The sequence below is a fragment of the Musa acuminata genome, chromosome BXJ3-5 (genome assembly GCF_036884655.1).
Source record: "Musa acuminata AAA Group cultivar baxijiao chromosome BXJ3-5, Cavendish_Baxijiao_AAA, whole genome shotgun sequence".
NCBI classification, from domain to species: Eukaryota; Viridiplantae; Streptophyta; class Magnoliopsida; order Zingiberales; family Musaceae; genus Musa; species Musa acuminata.
In genome coordinates this window covers 7,833,841-7,846,857 of record NC_088353.1, presented here as the reverse complement: position 1 = coordinate 7,846,857, position 13,017 = coordinate 7,833,841, and the positions used below count along the sequence as shown (strand labels likewise).

Genomic DNA, 13,017 nt, shown 5'->3' with positions numbered 1-13,017 from the left:
AAGGACGGGGGGTGGCTAATCTTTGAGTCCGGTAGGGGGGGTGACCGGCTGGTAGTTCTCCCTCAGGGAGAGCTCCTACAACATGGCCCTCCTTCTAGTATAAAAAATGTTGAGGAACTAATACGCCGTGATTGATGAGTCAGCACGCCTTGGTCCACGGGTCGATGTCGGGAGTCTTCGATCGGCTAAGCTATCTGCTGAGGTCGATCATGCCCTCAGGACGGGGCGTCGGCACCGAAATATTGATTGACGTCTCTCCATCAGGATGTTGGTTGGTGCACCGAGAGGAAAAACACCTCTCTCGATCGGGATGATCTCACCTCGGGCGTAACCGCTTTCCTACACATAAGGCTCTCGTCGGGTGGTTACCAACTATGGCCCTTCGACAAGTAAGTCAACGTTTGGTTCATATTTTTTGCCTCCCCCTAGCCAGATGCCGGCCAAGGGTTCTTATACTACTATACAAGGGTCGGTTGCGATCCTAGGAGGGGGGGGAGGAAGTACCTTCGCACCGCCGCCATCCCGGAAGTGTGGAACGGCGCCATACGACGTCGTCCCGAGCTTTCCGGGATAGGACGTACCGAGGAATGCCTTGATACGGGTCCTAACCGGCGCATGGGAGAGCTTCTCCTGCTGACCTGGCGATGGTATGATGGGGCGTCGATGGTGACGTGGCTAGGGCCTAATATCACTAATAATGATATTTGTTTGGCTGCAGGAGGATTTTTTTTATTCGGATGAAGATTGAGGAGTGAGATGGTGACAATCATGGAATGTATGCAAATCGGTATGCATGGAGTGATTAAACTTATCATCAGGTAGATTTAGAAATAATCATTTGCATCGTTATTACAAAGGTGGATCCATCCTTAGAATTACTCAATATAACAAGAGATGTCATGCATATTTTATAATATTTCATTGATTAATATATATATATATATATATATATATATAGAGAGAGAGAGAGAGAGAGAACCAGTGTGCTAACTGGTTAGCAAATTTTACTAGAATCAATAAGTTTTAAGTTCTATTGACCTTTAGGCCTATACCCCTTTATTTTTAACAAGCAAGAGATTTATTGTTATAGAACCTTAAAAGAAATAAATTTATGTTTTTTAGAAAAGAAAATACAGTGAAGCTTTGCAATATGTCATTCTTTATATTACATTTCATGCACCATTTCCTGTCTCCCCCCATATATGTTTATTTAACAGCAAGAAGCAACCTGGCTTTTTTTTTTTCTGGAAGATAAATGAACACAACTGTCATGTTAGTGTGCAAAAACACATCTCAATCATCATTCTGAAAACTTTGACATCCTGGTATCTTTTCTTTTCTCATCCCCCTCAATAGTGGATGTCTAAATCTATAAGGTAACATACACAACAAATCATTGGTGGGCAAAATAGCAGCCACCTTATAAATAACTGATAGAACAATAGCTGCATTCTCCTATTGGCAACTGAATTTGGAGCACCTTGTTATTCTAGCTCAGACCCGGCAGATCCTCAAATGAGGTAGTATCAAAGGAGAGTGAACAAAACAAGACTCCCAAGTCCACCCTCAGCTTACTTGTGACTGGGTATAGGAATAACTAAAATTTATATAATGATTCCAGCAGATTCTATGATGATCAGACAGCAAGAATATGTCACAAGAGGGGTTGACATGGCTGGGCTGAGCTTGGTAGGTTGATGAGACTTCACGGGTGTCAGATCACAAACCAACCCATTTAGCCCACCAGAAGTAGCGTCTAACTTTTGCGGGCAAAGAATACGGCTCAAGAGAAGATGAATCAGTGTCTAGTCTCTTACTATCTGACCATATATATACCCCTCTTTCCTGTCTGCTACCAGGAACCGTGTTGTCGAGTATAAATGCCACAAGGAGTGCCACCACCATGTTAAGTGATAAAAGACCATTCAGTGCAAAATTGAACTGCAAACATTAGGAAATAAGTTAGAAATAGAACTGAAAGAAAAAATTAAAAAGGTGGAGTATCTAGTTATAAATTAGCATAATAATCCCTTTAATCTTTCTTATATTTCATGCCATCTCGTTGGTGCTTTATAAATAACTGACCAAACAGAAAAGTACTGGACTTTTAGAGACGTATTTACTTACAGGTTAGTATACAAACAACATATTTACTTACAGGTTAGCAGATTCTAGAGAATTGAGTTGGCAACTAATGTAATGTTGTCATCCATTCATGTAATAATCTCTGCAGAGAGTCTTTGGTAGGCCACAAAAAAAGGCAAATTACAGGTAAGCATGCCAAAGCCTTACCCCTTCACTGCTAGTATGGACTGGTCCATTTGAAGCTGCCCCATAAGGCACAAGATAGCTTGGTAGAATGAGGCTGGAATTGGGTTCATACTGTTGAAAATATGCAGGAATTGAAAAAGAGATGAATAAAGTAAATCCAACAATAATTATATTCCTTGAACTTGCAGTTTGAGTATACTGTAAAGTAGAAAGGCCGAGTGCCACTATTAATGCCCATGTGAAGCAAAGAACAGAAGCAGCCAGCGCAAGTGGAATGGAAGCAAGGAGAGCACCAATCTTTCCTGAAAAGAAAGTGAAATATGAGAATATTGGCAAGAAATAATAAGTGCATAGGATGGAAAAGAAAATGAGAGTAATTTCATTTGCACATCAAGATTACTTTATAGCAGGAAGTAGCTTACCTACAAATGAGAAGAGAATTAGTAATGATGCTCCAAACTCCAGGGCCTTTCTGCTTGCTACCCTAGTGACATCAATGGTATGTACATTCTCGGTTATTGTTGTCGATCCAGTTCCAGTACCCCAGAGTCCAGCCAATATACTTGCAAACCCTTCCAAGCCTATTCCCCTGCTAACAACTCCAGGTGTTGGAGGACTCAAGTTCACTAACAAGGATGTAGCATGGTATGTCCCGACCTGGATGAGTTGATTTAAAGAAATGTTACAAAGCAGAAGAAGCCTTTTTCTGGATCATTTTTCCTCTTACAAACACATCATAAATAGTCAAGTCAAACAAACCACAAAGTTAAACCTCAGCTTTCACAACGGGGAAGAGGATAATCTAGTGTTTAGATACAAAAGATAAGACAGAAGTACCTACTGAAAGTGCAAGGCACTCTAAATTTTTCAGAAATTAATAGCATGAAGCCACATAAAAGCCTTTTCATGGTGCAAAGGCTTGATGATGCACAGATATACAGAGAGCAATATCTTGACTACTATAGTGAGCTGCCACAAAAAAATGAATGGGAACACATGCACAAATTTATATTGAAAAGACGCTTAAGATTTTCTAAATAGAAAAGGAATTAGTTAGTCGTAATCAATTTGTTATAATCATACAACTGCCATGTAGTCAGTGCTGGAGTGTGCTTAATTCCTTCAATAACATTTAAGTTCTCCCAGTTCAATTAACCATACAGAAAAGCCACTCACCGAGTCAACTGATGCAACCAGTGATACTATGACCATGATAAGTGATGTTCTGAAATGGAAGGTGGGAAAGCCCCACTGGAATGGATAAGGAACCCTGACCCAAGCAGCAGCCCTCCAGGCATTAGAAACATCAGTTCGACAACGCTTCATAGTAATTTCATGTCTTCTACACCTATCTGATAAGATGTTTGAACTTGGTATATTTGAGCTGCAACCCTTATAGTTATAAGCCCCACCTGCTGTCAGAAAGAATGCATATGCCCACACAATGGCAACGCTGAGCGGAACCTAACAATAAAAGAAGCAACAACTCTGTGTTATTATGTTTGCAAAAGTTATATATAACAACAAATTAGAGAAAAAAAAAGAAGTATAAAATACATCACGAAGAGATTTATACCGCATAAATTAAGAATACACGATTCCCAAATAAGGATATTCTTCTGAGATACTGCAATTAGGCAAGAATGACAAAACAATTATGATCATTCTATAGAAGCAAACATGTCTACTTAAAGGAGTAAAGAAAGAAGATTGACTAATAAGATTTCTTGCACATTTAAGCAGCAAAATAGACACATTGGGAGGCAAAGCTCAATGCTTGCAAAACAAAATCCCGAGATACTGCTTGCAAATTCCTTACCAAAGTGAAAATTAGAACCAATAAAATTAAGGGAATGCTTATTTCCACGCAACTCCCAGCTTGAGGAAAACCATAGCTGAAGAAGGCCAACCCTACTACAGCCACTGTTGGAGCAACTACCACTGGATTTATTAACCTGTAGACCAAAATAAAGTTGGCAAGGTATAATTTTTGCCAAATGGAACAATTCTATGAATAATTAAAAGTAAGGGAAGCATATGAGGGCCTTCAAAATATTTCTCAATCAAGGAAATGACCAATGCATTAGCTTCTCTCCAGTTTCTGCCTTAAACATATCCTTTTTTGGTTACTTACTGTCTCTCTCAGGCATTTTGCATGCATTCTACCATCCTAAGGAAATCTGGCCACTACTTGTTCTGAGATGGGTTGCCTAGGACACGTGTAAAAAACATTTTCCAGTAAACAAAAGTATGCCACATGTCAATTGGTTTCTAACTTTCTATCATATTAGAAACACAATGTAGTTCATAAGAGGACCATTTCTTCAATAATGAACTCAAAATCATCTAATCATAAACCTGGTCATGTTCCATAGAGTATAGAAGCTTGGCCAAAAATCATGATTCTTACGATTCAAGAATTACAAAATATCATGATAATGAGCTACACTTCACTTTGTGCTTTCTTGCCCAACACCTAAATTTTATTTTGTTGCTTACAGCATTTTGAATTTATTTTAGGTCAATCTCAATCTTCGATTAAAGGCGACATTACAGTAAAATATATCAGTGAACGAAGTGAAGGAACTACAACAGTGTTTACAGTAACACCCTGGAGTGAAAAATTTTCCCAGCTGCGAGTAGCACAAATAGAGTCTGTTCATTTATTCGGTGAAAAAATGTGTTACAGATATTGGGTCATATAGAGCTAAAGCTAATTAATCAATCTGTTCTGTCTTTTATTCTTCTAGTTAACTATCTTTGTTCATAGAACAAATTGCAAAACTAATTAGGCACTTCACCTAACTACTTTGTTATTTTCCAAGACTCTTGCCAGCAATGATCCTATCACACTCCTGCTTCCAGATTGCAAGAGGTGGGCACTATTTGCTTCACTATTTAGGAAGCAATAAGAAATTTCTTTGGAAAGCAAATAATAGCCAGATATACAGACATGGATTACTAGATATTACTTGCTTTTAGGCCCTTCCTGTGTTTCTTAAGTTGTAAAGTCTGAACTAGTTGAAACCAGTTGAGGTGGGCTACAAGGATCTTGTCCACCATTGAATTCCGGTTGTGGGTAATTGACGGTATCATTACCAGTCAACCTAAGGGCCAGTGGATCTCTTTCTATTATTACTAACAAAGCTTTCTTAGGTACTCAACCACTCTATCAAATATTCTTTATGTGTTTCATAGCTGTTGCTAAAAATAACAAGTTTTATGGATTTTTCTTTTTAATAATGAAAATATAGAAGTTATTGCAGATAGCTCATACAGATTACCTCAGAAGAAGTGACATCAGGCCACTGTATCCCAAAACTGCTTGAAAAACTGAACCAACAAGTATAGCCCCTTGTAGTTCTCTCATTATGTGCTTAAACTTCTGCATTTGATCAAAACAGTGAATGCTTAATCAAACAACACAATGGAGGTGCCATGAATGAAAAATAAGAGGATTCAACTCAAAATCCAAATTAAGTCTGTTGTACCACTTAGTTTCCAGTTTGTACAAAAGATAAATAAGTATTAGTAAACCACAGTATCCATGGGGGTAGAAAAACTAAAAAAAGACAGTATGCTTTACTTAGCAAATAACAACAAGACTCAGCAAGCCTTGTTGCTAATGGATAAAGATAGCTAAAATCATTGATAAAATCACTGCTCACTAATCAGGTTATTAATCACTTCATTTGATAGCAGATTAATTAGAACAAAAATAAATTATTAAAAGTTAGTGTTAGTTTTACATGAGTCTCCTGTTCCAGTAATGTTACGTCTAGTATATGTCTTATTTAGGAGTCCCTATAAAACAGGAACTGCAAGGTGAACCACTAGGTGTATGATTGTAAAACTGAACCACCACCACATCTACATCATTTTTATCTCTTTGTTGGACTCTTGCAAGATACAGGTGTCAGTTACATAGAAACTTTCTCGAGTAACGTGCTACAGGTAATGTTTTTCCTTAAGTATCTCTGCTGTCTCTTTAATGCTTCCATGCTAGCTTTGGTTGCAGCATCAATAATCTTGTGCACCCCTCAACTCATAGGATTGTTTGAATTCTCATTAAATTTCTAGTATTGGGAAGAAACAAATCTAGATGAATAACTTCAATTACTTAACCAAGAGGAAACAAACACCAAACTGGCTCAAACTTCTATTCAGGCACTATTGTTCTCCTAAAAAAAGAAGTACATGAAGAAATGGGTCTCATAGTTATGAAGTGGGCAAAAATGACATTAAATTCTACTGATTGCAAGAGTTGACCCCATGCAAGATCATAAAATGGATCTCATAGTTATGACTATCAAGATTATAAAAGTCTCATGAGTAAGTCTAAACCGGAGTTGCAAGATTGAAGTGAGATGCAATAGGCCAAGTGAAATGTTAATAATCTATGCTTGTTGTTAGATATTCCACAAGGCAAATTTCCTGCAAGAATGCTACTAAAATGAAATTGAAGCTCTTCATTTTTTTAAGTGCCCTTGTTCTGTTGAGTTTGAATTGATGGAGTGGTCATCCATATAAGTGTTCTGATGGTAACATAATCATTCTCCATCTATGTTTAAGACAAAATTCATACACATAAGTCCTATGTGTCTAGCAATAGCTAAAACATTTCAGCTACAGGAAAAAATTCCACAGTGGTAGAGGTTAGCGAGGTAATAGATGATCATGAAAATTACTTGGTTGTCATTTTGTAGTATCATAGCCATATTTTTCAAGATAATATCACACTCATGCTGAAAAATAACATTAGACACAAGATGTTTATTCAATTAACAACATGTCTACTAATAGATATTACTAGATCTGCATTTTAGCTTGATGATCGTAGCTTCATATGATAGACTTTGCTACACTTTGAGAAAGGTCTTTGGATCAATGACAATCAGTTTAAGTTATATTTTCTTTTTGCAATGGTATCTATCAGTCAAATCTGCAAGTTTTGCATGAAGTTCATGTCTAAGCAATTGATATGAAGAAAGAAATCAACTACGGAATCAGACTCATAGGTAAGGAAAATGTTAATAATATTTACCATGAGATAGGAGAAGCTGAGCACAAAGAAGAATAATTAACATAAATAGAAACTTACATTTTCACTAAGATTGCGGAACTCTTCAGAATTAATGATTACCAAAGCAGGAGCCAGATAAACAAAGGAGCTTCCTTGGACCAACGGAAGCCTGCTGCCAAAGTAGGAATGCATTATTGTCGTGATACCAGAAACTAATAGCATGGTGGAAATCACAGTAGCAGTCTCCTCCTGCCAGAATTAACTTTCCAGTCTTACTACAAACTTTAGAATTATGCTCAAATGTGGAAACCACTGAAGAAAATTTTCTTACATCAGTACCACCCATGGTTGGCACCATGATCAAAGGGATGAACACGAGTGAACCAGCCAATGATAAGTAATGTTGTATGCCATAAAAAATTAGAGGCACTGCAATAAGTATACAGAGTAAGAAATTAACAAATTCAAGAGCATTGGAGATTTGGAAACAAGCACATATTTCTCCTTTTTCTCATAAAACAGGAAAAGAACCACAAAGTAAGTTATGAAAACCATGGATTATATAGCAATTCAGACTTATCAGCATGCAACCAAAATATCAAGATAATTAAGTGGCAAGTAAACAATGTTGGCTTTTGTACTTGTAAAATAAATGCGCGAGGACGATTGAATGTTATACAACACAATGCTGCAAATCATGTCGTTCCGATTCCCTTTCCAGCAAATTTTGAAGTTGTTTATGTTAGTTTGGCAAGTCCCATAGTCCCACATAGGGAAAACCATGGATTATGTCGTTCAGCAAATTTTTGTGTTCTCTGTCTATCTGCTCCTTAGATTTTAGTGTAGATTTAATTTCCTGATGCGAAATTGTTTCTTTTCCATAAATCATAGTATCACGGAAATGCTTAAAAGATTGGGGAAGAGAACACAAAAGTAATAGGGCCTTATCCTCATCATCAATTTTTGCATCTATATTCTCCAAATCCATAACCAAAGAATCAAACTGGTATCAGAGCCTGGTTCTGGGATCTTTTGGCAACAATGACAATATCAAAGATCGTTGTCGAGAAATTCGACAGAAATATCAACTTCGGCATGTGGCAACTTAAGATGGAGACCATTCTGGTTCAAGACGGAGTTGATTTGGTACTACAGGGGGCTGAGAACATTTCAGATGGTACGTCAATGGAAGATCTTGCGGGTATGGATAACAAGGCCCGATCCAGCATCATTCTAAATCTCTCTGATGAGGTTTTACGGGAGGTAGCTACGGAGACTACGGCTAAGAGCATGTGGGACAAGCTTAAAGCCTTGTACATGAAGAGGACAGTGGAGAATCGTCTCTACTTGAAGCAGAGTCTATATATGTTTCGGATGATTGAAGGTACATCTATACTCTCACATCTTGATAAGTTTGATTCTTTGGTTATGGATTTGGAGAATATAGATGCAAAAATTGATGATGAGGATAAGGCCCTGTTACTTTTGTATTCTCTTCCCCAATCTTTTAAGCATTTCCGTGATATTATGATTTATGGAAAAGAAACAATTTCGTATCAGGAAATTAAATATGCACTAAAATCTAAGGAGTAGATAGACAGAGATATCACTGGGGAAAGTAGAGAGAATCAGGTTGAAGGTCTGGTTGTTAGGGGGAGAACAGATAAAAGAAAATTTGACAGTAGTAGATCTAAATCTAGATCTAAATTCAGACATAGAAATTTGAAATGCAGATATTGTCATAAAATGAGGCACATTAAATCTGATTGCTTTAAATTGAAAAATAAATTAAAACAAAAGGAAAAATTTGTTGAGAAAACTATTGAATCCGCTGAAGTTAGTGTAACAACTGATGAGAATGTTGGAAATATTTTCTCTGCTATTGATGACAGGACAAGGTCTAAAAATGAATGGATTTTAGATTCAGGTTGTTCTTATCACATGTGTCCCAATAGGGATTTGTTTTCCACGTATGAATCTTGTAATGGTGGAATTGTTTTTATGGGCAATAATGCCGCATGTGATGTTGTTGGTAGAGGCACAATCCGAATTAAAATGCATGATGGTATTGTGAGGACGCTCACTAATGTTAGACATGTTCCTGATTTAAAAAAGAATCTCATCTCTTTAGGCATCATAGAGGCCCTTGGGTGTAAATACACAGCTGAAGGTGGAGTTATGAAAGTTTCTAGAAGTGCCCTTATTGTTATGAAAGCTTGTAGGTCTGGTAGCTTGTATATTCTACAAGGAACTACAGTCACAGGTTCAGTTGCAGTTTCATCATCATCATTGTCTGATTCTGACATCACCAAATTATGGCATATGCGTTTGGGTCATATGAGCGAAAAAGGTTTGAGCATATTGAGCAAAAGGGGTCTACTTTGCGGATAGAGTACTAGGCCACTTGATTTTTGTGAACACTGCATTTTTGGAAAGCAGAAAAGAGTCAGCTTCACTTCTCCGGCAGTTCACAAAACGAAAGGTACTCTTGACTATATTCATTCAGACCTTTGGGGTCCAGCTCAAGTTCAGTCTAAGGGTGGTGCTAGGTATATGTTGACTTTCATTGATGATTATTCCAGGAAAGTTTGGGTTTATTTTCTGAAGCATAAAAATGATGTTTTTCTAACATTTAAACAATGGAAGGCTTTGATTGAGAAGCAAACAGGTAAACAGATTAAGCGGCTTCGAACAGATAATGGCATGGAGTTTTGTGAAGGTGACTTTAATGAATTTTGCAAAAATGAAGGAATCGTTCGGCATCGCACTGTTAGGATGACGCCTCAGCAAAATGGTGTGGCCGAACGTATGAACAGAACACTTTTGGAGAGAGCAAGGTGTATGATCTCAAATGCAGGGTTGACAAAGGACTTTTGGGCAAAGGCAATTAATTTGGCCTGTTACGTTGTCAACCGCACTCCGTCTGCAGCACTTAACTTTAAAACTCCGGAGGAAGTTTGGTCAGGTACTCCTGCTGATTACTTTGATTTAAAAATTTTTGGGTGTCCAGCATACATGCATGTAAATGAAGGAAAATTAAAGCCTCGAGCGAAAAAGTACATTTTCCTTGGGTATGCTTCTGGGGTGAAAGGTTACAGATTATGGTGTTCTGATCCCAAATCCCCAAAATTTGTAATCAGTAGAGATGTTACTTTTGATGAATTATCTATGTTATCTTCTAAAGAGGAATCTACTAGTTGTACAAATGATAGTGCGCAAAAGCAGGTAGAGCTTGAGATTGGTAGTTCTGATTCTTTTCAGTCGAACTCTTCTACTCAAAGAATGATAGTAGATGATCCCGAGTCTACTGACGCAGATGATCTAGAAGAAGAGCAATACTCCATAGCCAAGGATAAACCACGGAGAGATATTCGACCACCACAAAGATATACAAATTTGGTTACATATGCTTTGTCTGTTGCAGAAGAAACAAGTGAAGTTGATAAGTCTACTTCTTACTCAGATGCAGTTTCTTGTGATAATTACGCTAAGTGGTTGATTGCGATGAATGAAGAAATAGAATCTCTTCATCAGAATAGAACTGAGGATCTTGTGAAGCCGCCTTCGGGTAAGAAAATTGTTGGATGTAAATGGGATACCATTGCTGAGGGGAAAGTCCTTATTCAAAAAATTCATACGAAGGACAATCCAACTGATATGCTTACGAAGTCTCTTCCGATTTACAAATTCAAGCAGTGTTTGGACTTGGTTGGTGTTAATTGTTAGTGATTGCCCGTTGGGGCTTTTATGAAGAAAGTGAAGCAAGTTTTGTTGGGACATACCAAGGTGGAGATTTGTTAGTTTGGCAAGTCCCATAGTCCCACATCGGGAAAACCAGGCTTGTTATCTCCTATAGGAACTATAAATAAGGACCTAGGCTTTAATGTAAGATGCACCACAAGAGGTACCACAAGTGGCACCACAAGAAAACCTAAGTATTTACTTTGGTTTAAGTCCACACTCAGTTAAATCTGGACTTATACTTTGGGTTTTTTTTTGTTTAGTATTTTCAGGTGTTTTATGGCCTAGGAACATCTTCCTAAAGCATTTGTAATTGTCTTTTTATAGTAGTGATTTGCTCCTCTTTCGTCCGTGGATGTAGGTCAAAGTCTTTCGTCCGTGGATGTAGGTCAAAGTCAATTGACCGAACCACGTAAATATGGTGTTCTTGTTGTTTCTTTTATTCTTTCGCTTTATTGTCTTTGTTGGGTTGCCAAAATTATCCTTTGGTAAATTTTCTGGGACTAGCTCTAACAGTTTATCTCCGTCGGAAGGGACACAGTAGAGCTAAGAAAAGGCAGGGAAAGCGCACTTACCAAGACCAGGGTTTTCGGTCACACCGGCTCGAAACCCCGACGGTGGCTTGTACCCAGAAAGATCCTCAGGCTCTTGCCCATCCGAAAAGAAGTCGATTTCCACTTCCCTCTCATCTTTCCCCACTTCCCTCTCATCTTTCCCCGCCTCCTTCCTCGAATCCTCATCAGCTTTAACGAGAGAAATTGCAGCAGCCCCGTTCCCGTGTCCGTTACCCTCCGGTCCGTCACTCTTAATTCTTAACGGAGTCTCCTCTCCAGCCTCTCTCCTCTCATCCTTCAACCCCACCGCCGGTGGCTCGACCCCAACTTTCCTCTTCTCCTTCTCGCTCCTCGCTGCCGGCCCAGCTCCCGGACCCGGCACCATCGGGCCGATCTCGACCCCCCTATTGGTCCTCCCGCGGCCTGCCACTGGCTCGATCTCGGGCTTCCTCGGCACTCCGTCACCTCGGCGGCGGATCCCCCTCTCCAAATCCAGACCTCGGGCGGAGTTCTGCTCGTCGGCGGCGTCCCTGTCGCTGACGACGCTGGCGGTCTCGCCGGAGTGGTTGGGGTTGAAGCCGGTGCGCCTGGCCCAGGACATGAGCTCCCAAGGGTTGTGGTCCTTGTTGGCAAAGAAGGGCTCGATCCGGGGCGGCCAAGGGCCGGGCTTCTGCGGCCGCGCCGGCGGCTTCCCCCCGGGACCTTCCGAGCTCGATCCAGAAGGATCCATGGTCGGACGTGGAGGAGGAGGAATCCGGGATCTGCCAACTCCAACTTGAAGAGGGAGGGAGACAACAATTATGGAAGAAGAGGCGAGGAGTAGAAGGGAAGGAAGCGAAGAGGAGAGGCTGCTTTATTCGTGAGTGGGATAGCAGTGAGGAGGCGGCGGTGAGGTGTCTCTTTCCAAGAAATTATTTCCTTCGATCTTTTCTTCCCTCTCTCTCTCTCTCTCTCTCTCTCTCTCTCTGTCTCTCGTTCGCTCGGCCGTGTCGCTGCTTTGGTGAGGGAAGAGCAGAGCTGGGGGTGAAGGGGTGGGTGGGGGGGGGCGTTAATTTATCTGTTTTGGAAGAGAGTGAGCGAGCGAGTTGGCTTGTTCCGGTAAGAGACGTTCGAAGCCGGTGAGAAAAGCAAGGGCTTGGATCGCCTATCTTACCGCCGACACCGTTTACGAAAACGCAGTCATTTTCTTTGTGGTCCCCCGCGTCCGTTTTCAGAAGGAGGGGCTAGGGAATTGGAATTCTGATTCCCTGTTTGGTGGCTCGAGCGAGACAGAGGAGTGAGTTACTGTTCGGGATTCCCATCCGTCGGTCATTAATCTGTGGCTCCAGAAACTTTATTCTCTTATTCGTTCTTTTTATTTTATTTTCATATTATATATTTATATATTAAGTCATCAGTGGTGACCGCCAGGTTTGTTGTGATCGATGC

The 13,017-nt window shown here is 39.8% G+C and overlaps 1 protein-coding gene across 2 annotated transcripts; it reads right to left on the bottom strand.

Moving 5' to 3' along the window:
- Nucleotides 1-1,271: 1,271 nt before the first annotated feature.
- On the bottom strand, nt 1,272-12,601 carry LOC135638676 (nucleobase-ascorbate transporter 11-like). Of its 2 annotated transcripts, XM_065151944.1 has the most exons (10): nt 11,611-12,601; nt 7,626-7,723; nt 7,373-7,543; nt 5,556-5,656; nt 4,091-4,226; nt 3,848-3,898; nt 3,448-3,735; nt 2,694-2,928; nt 2,293-2,573; nt 1,272-1,941 (listed from the first exon to the last, which is right to left on the bottom strand). In XM_065151944.1, exons 1-10 carry the CDS (start codon nt 12,317-12,319, stop codon nt 1,720-1,722), a joined length of 2,292 nt encoding a protein of 763 aa, XP_065008016.1. In that variant the 5' UTR covers nt 12,320-12,601; the 3' UTR covers nt 1,272-1,719. The 2 variants fall into 2 exon arrangements, with proteins under 2 accessions (XP_065008016.1, XP_065008017.1); XM_065151945.1 differs by lacking the exon at nt 3,848-3,898.
- Between the last annotated feature and the right edge of the window lie 416 nt (nt 12,602-13,017).

Bases quoted from the DNA above. Each gene is read 5' to 3' on its own strand.
- LOC135638676 (XM_065151944.1), bottom strand. From the start codon at position 12,319: ATGGATCCTTCTGGATCGAGCTCGGAAGGTCCCGGGGGGAAGCCGCCG. The intron at 2,929-3,447 runs GTGAGTGGCTTT...CAACTCATCCAG, and splicing joins TGGTTGCATCAGTTGACTCG to GTCGGGACATACCATGCTAC. The intron at 1,942-2,292 runs GTAAGGCTTTGG...TAATGTTTGCAG, and splicing joins TCCATACTAGCAGTGAAGGG to TTCAATTTTGCACTGAATGG.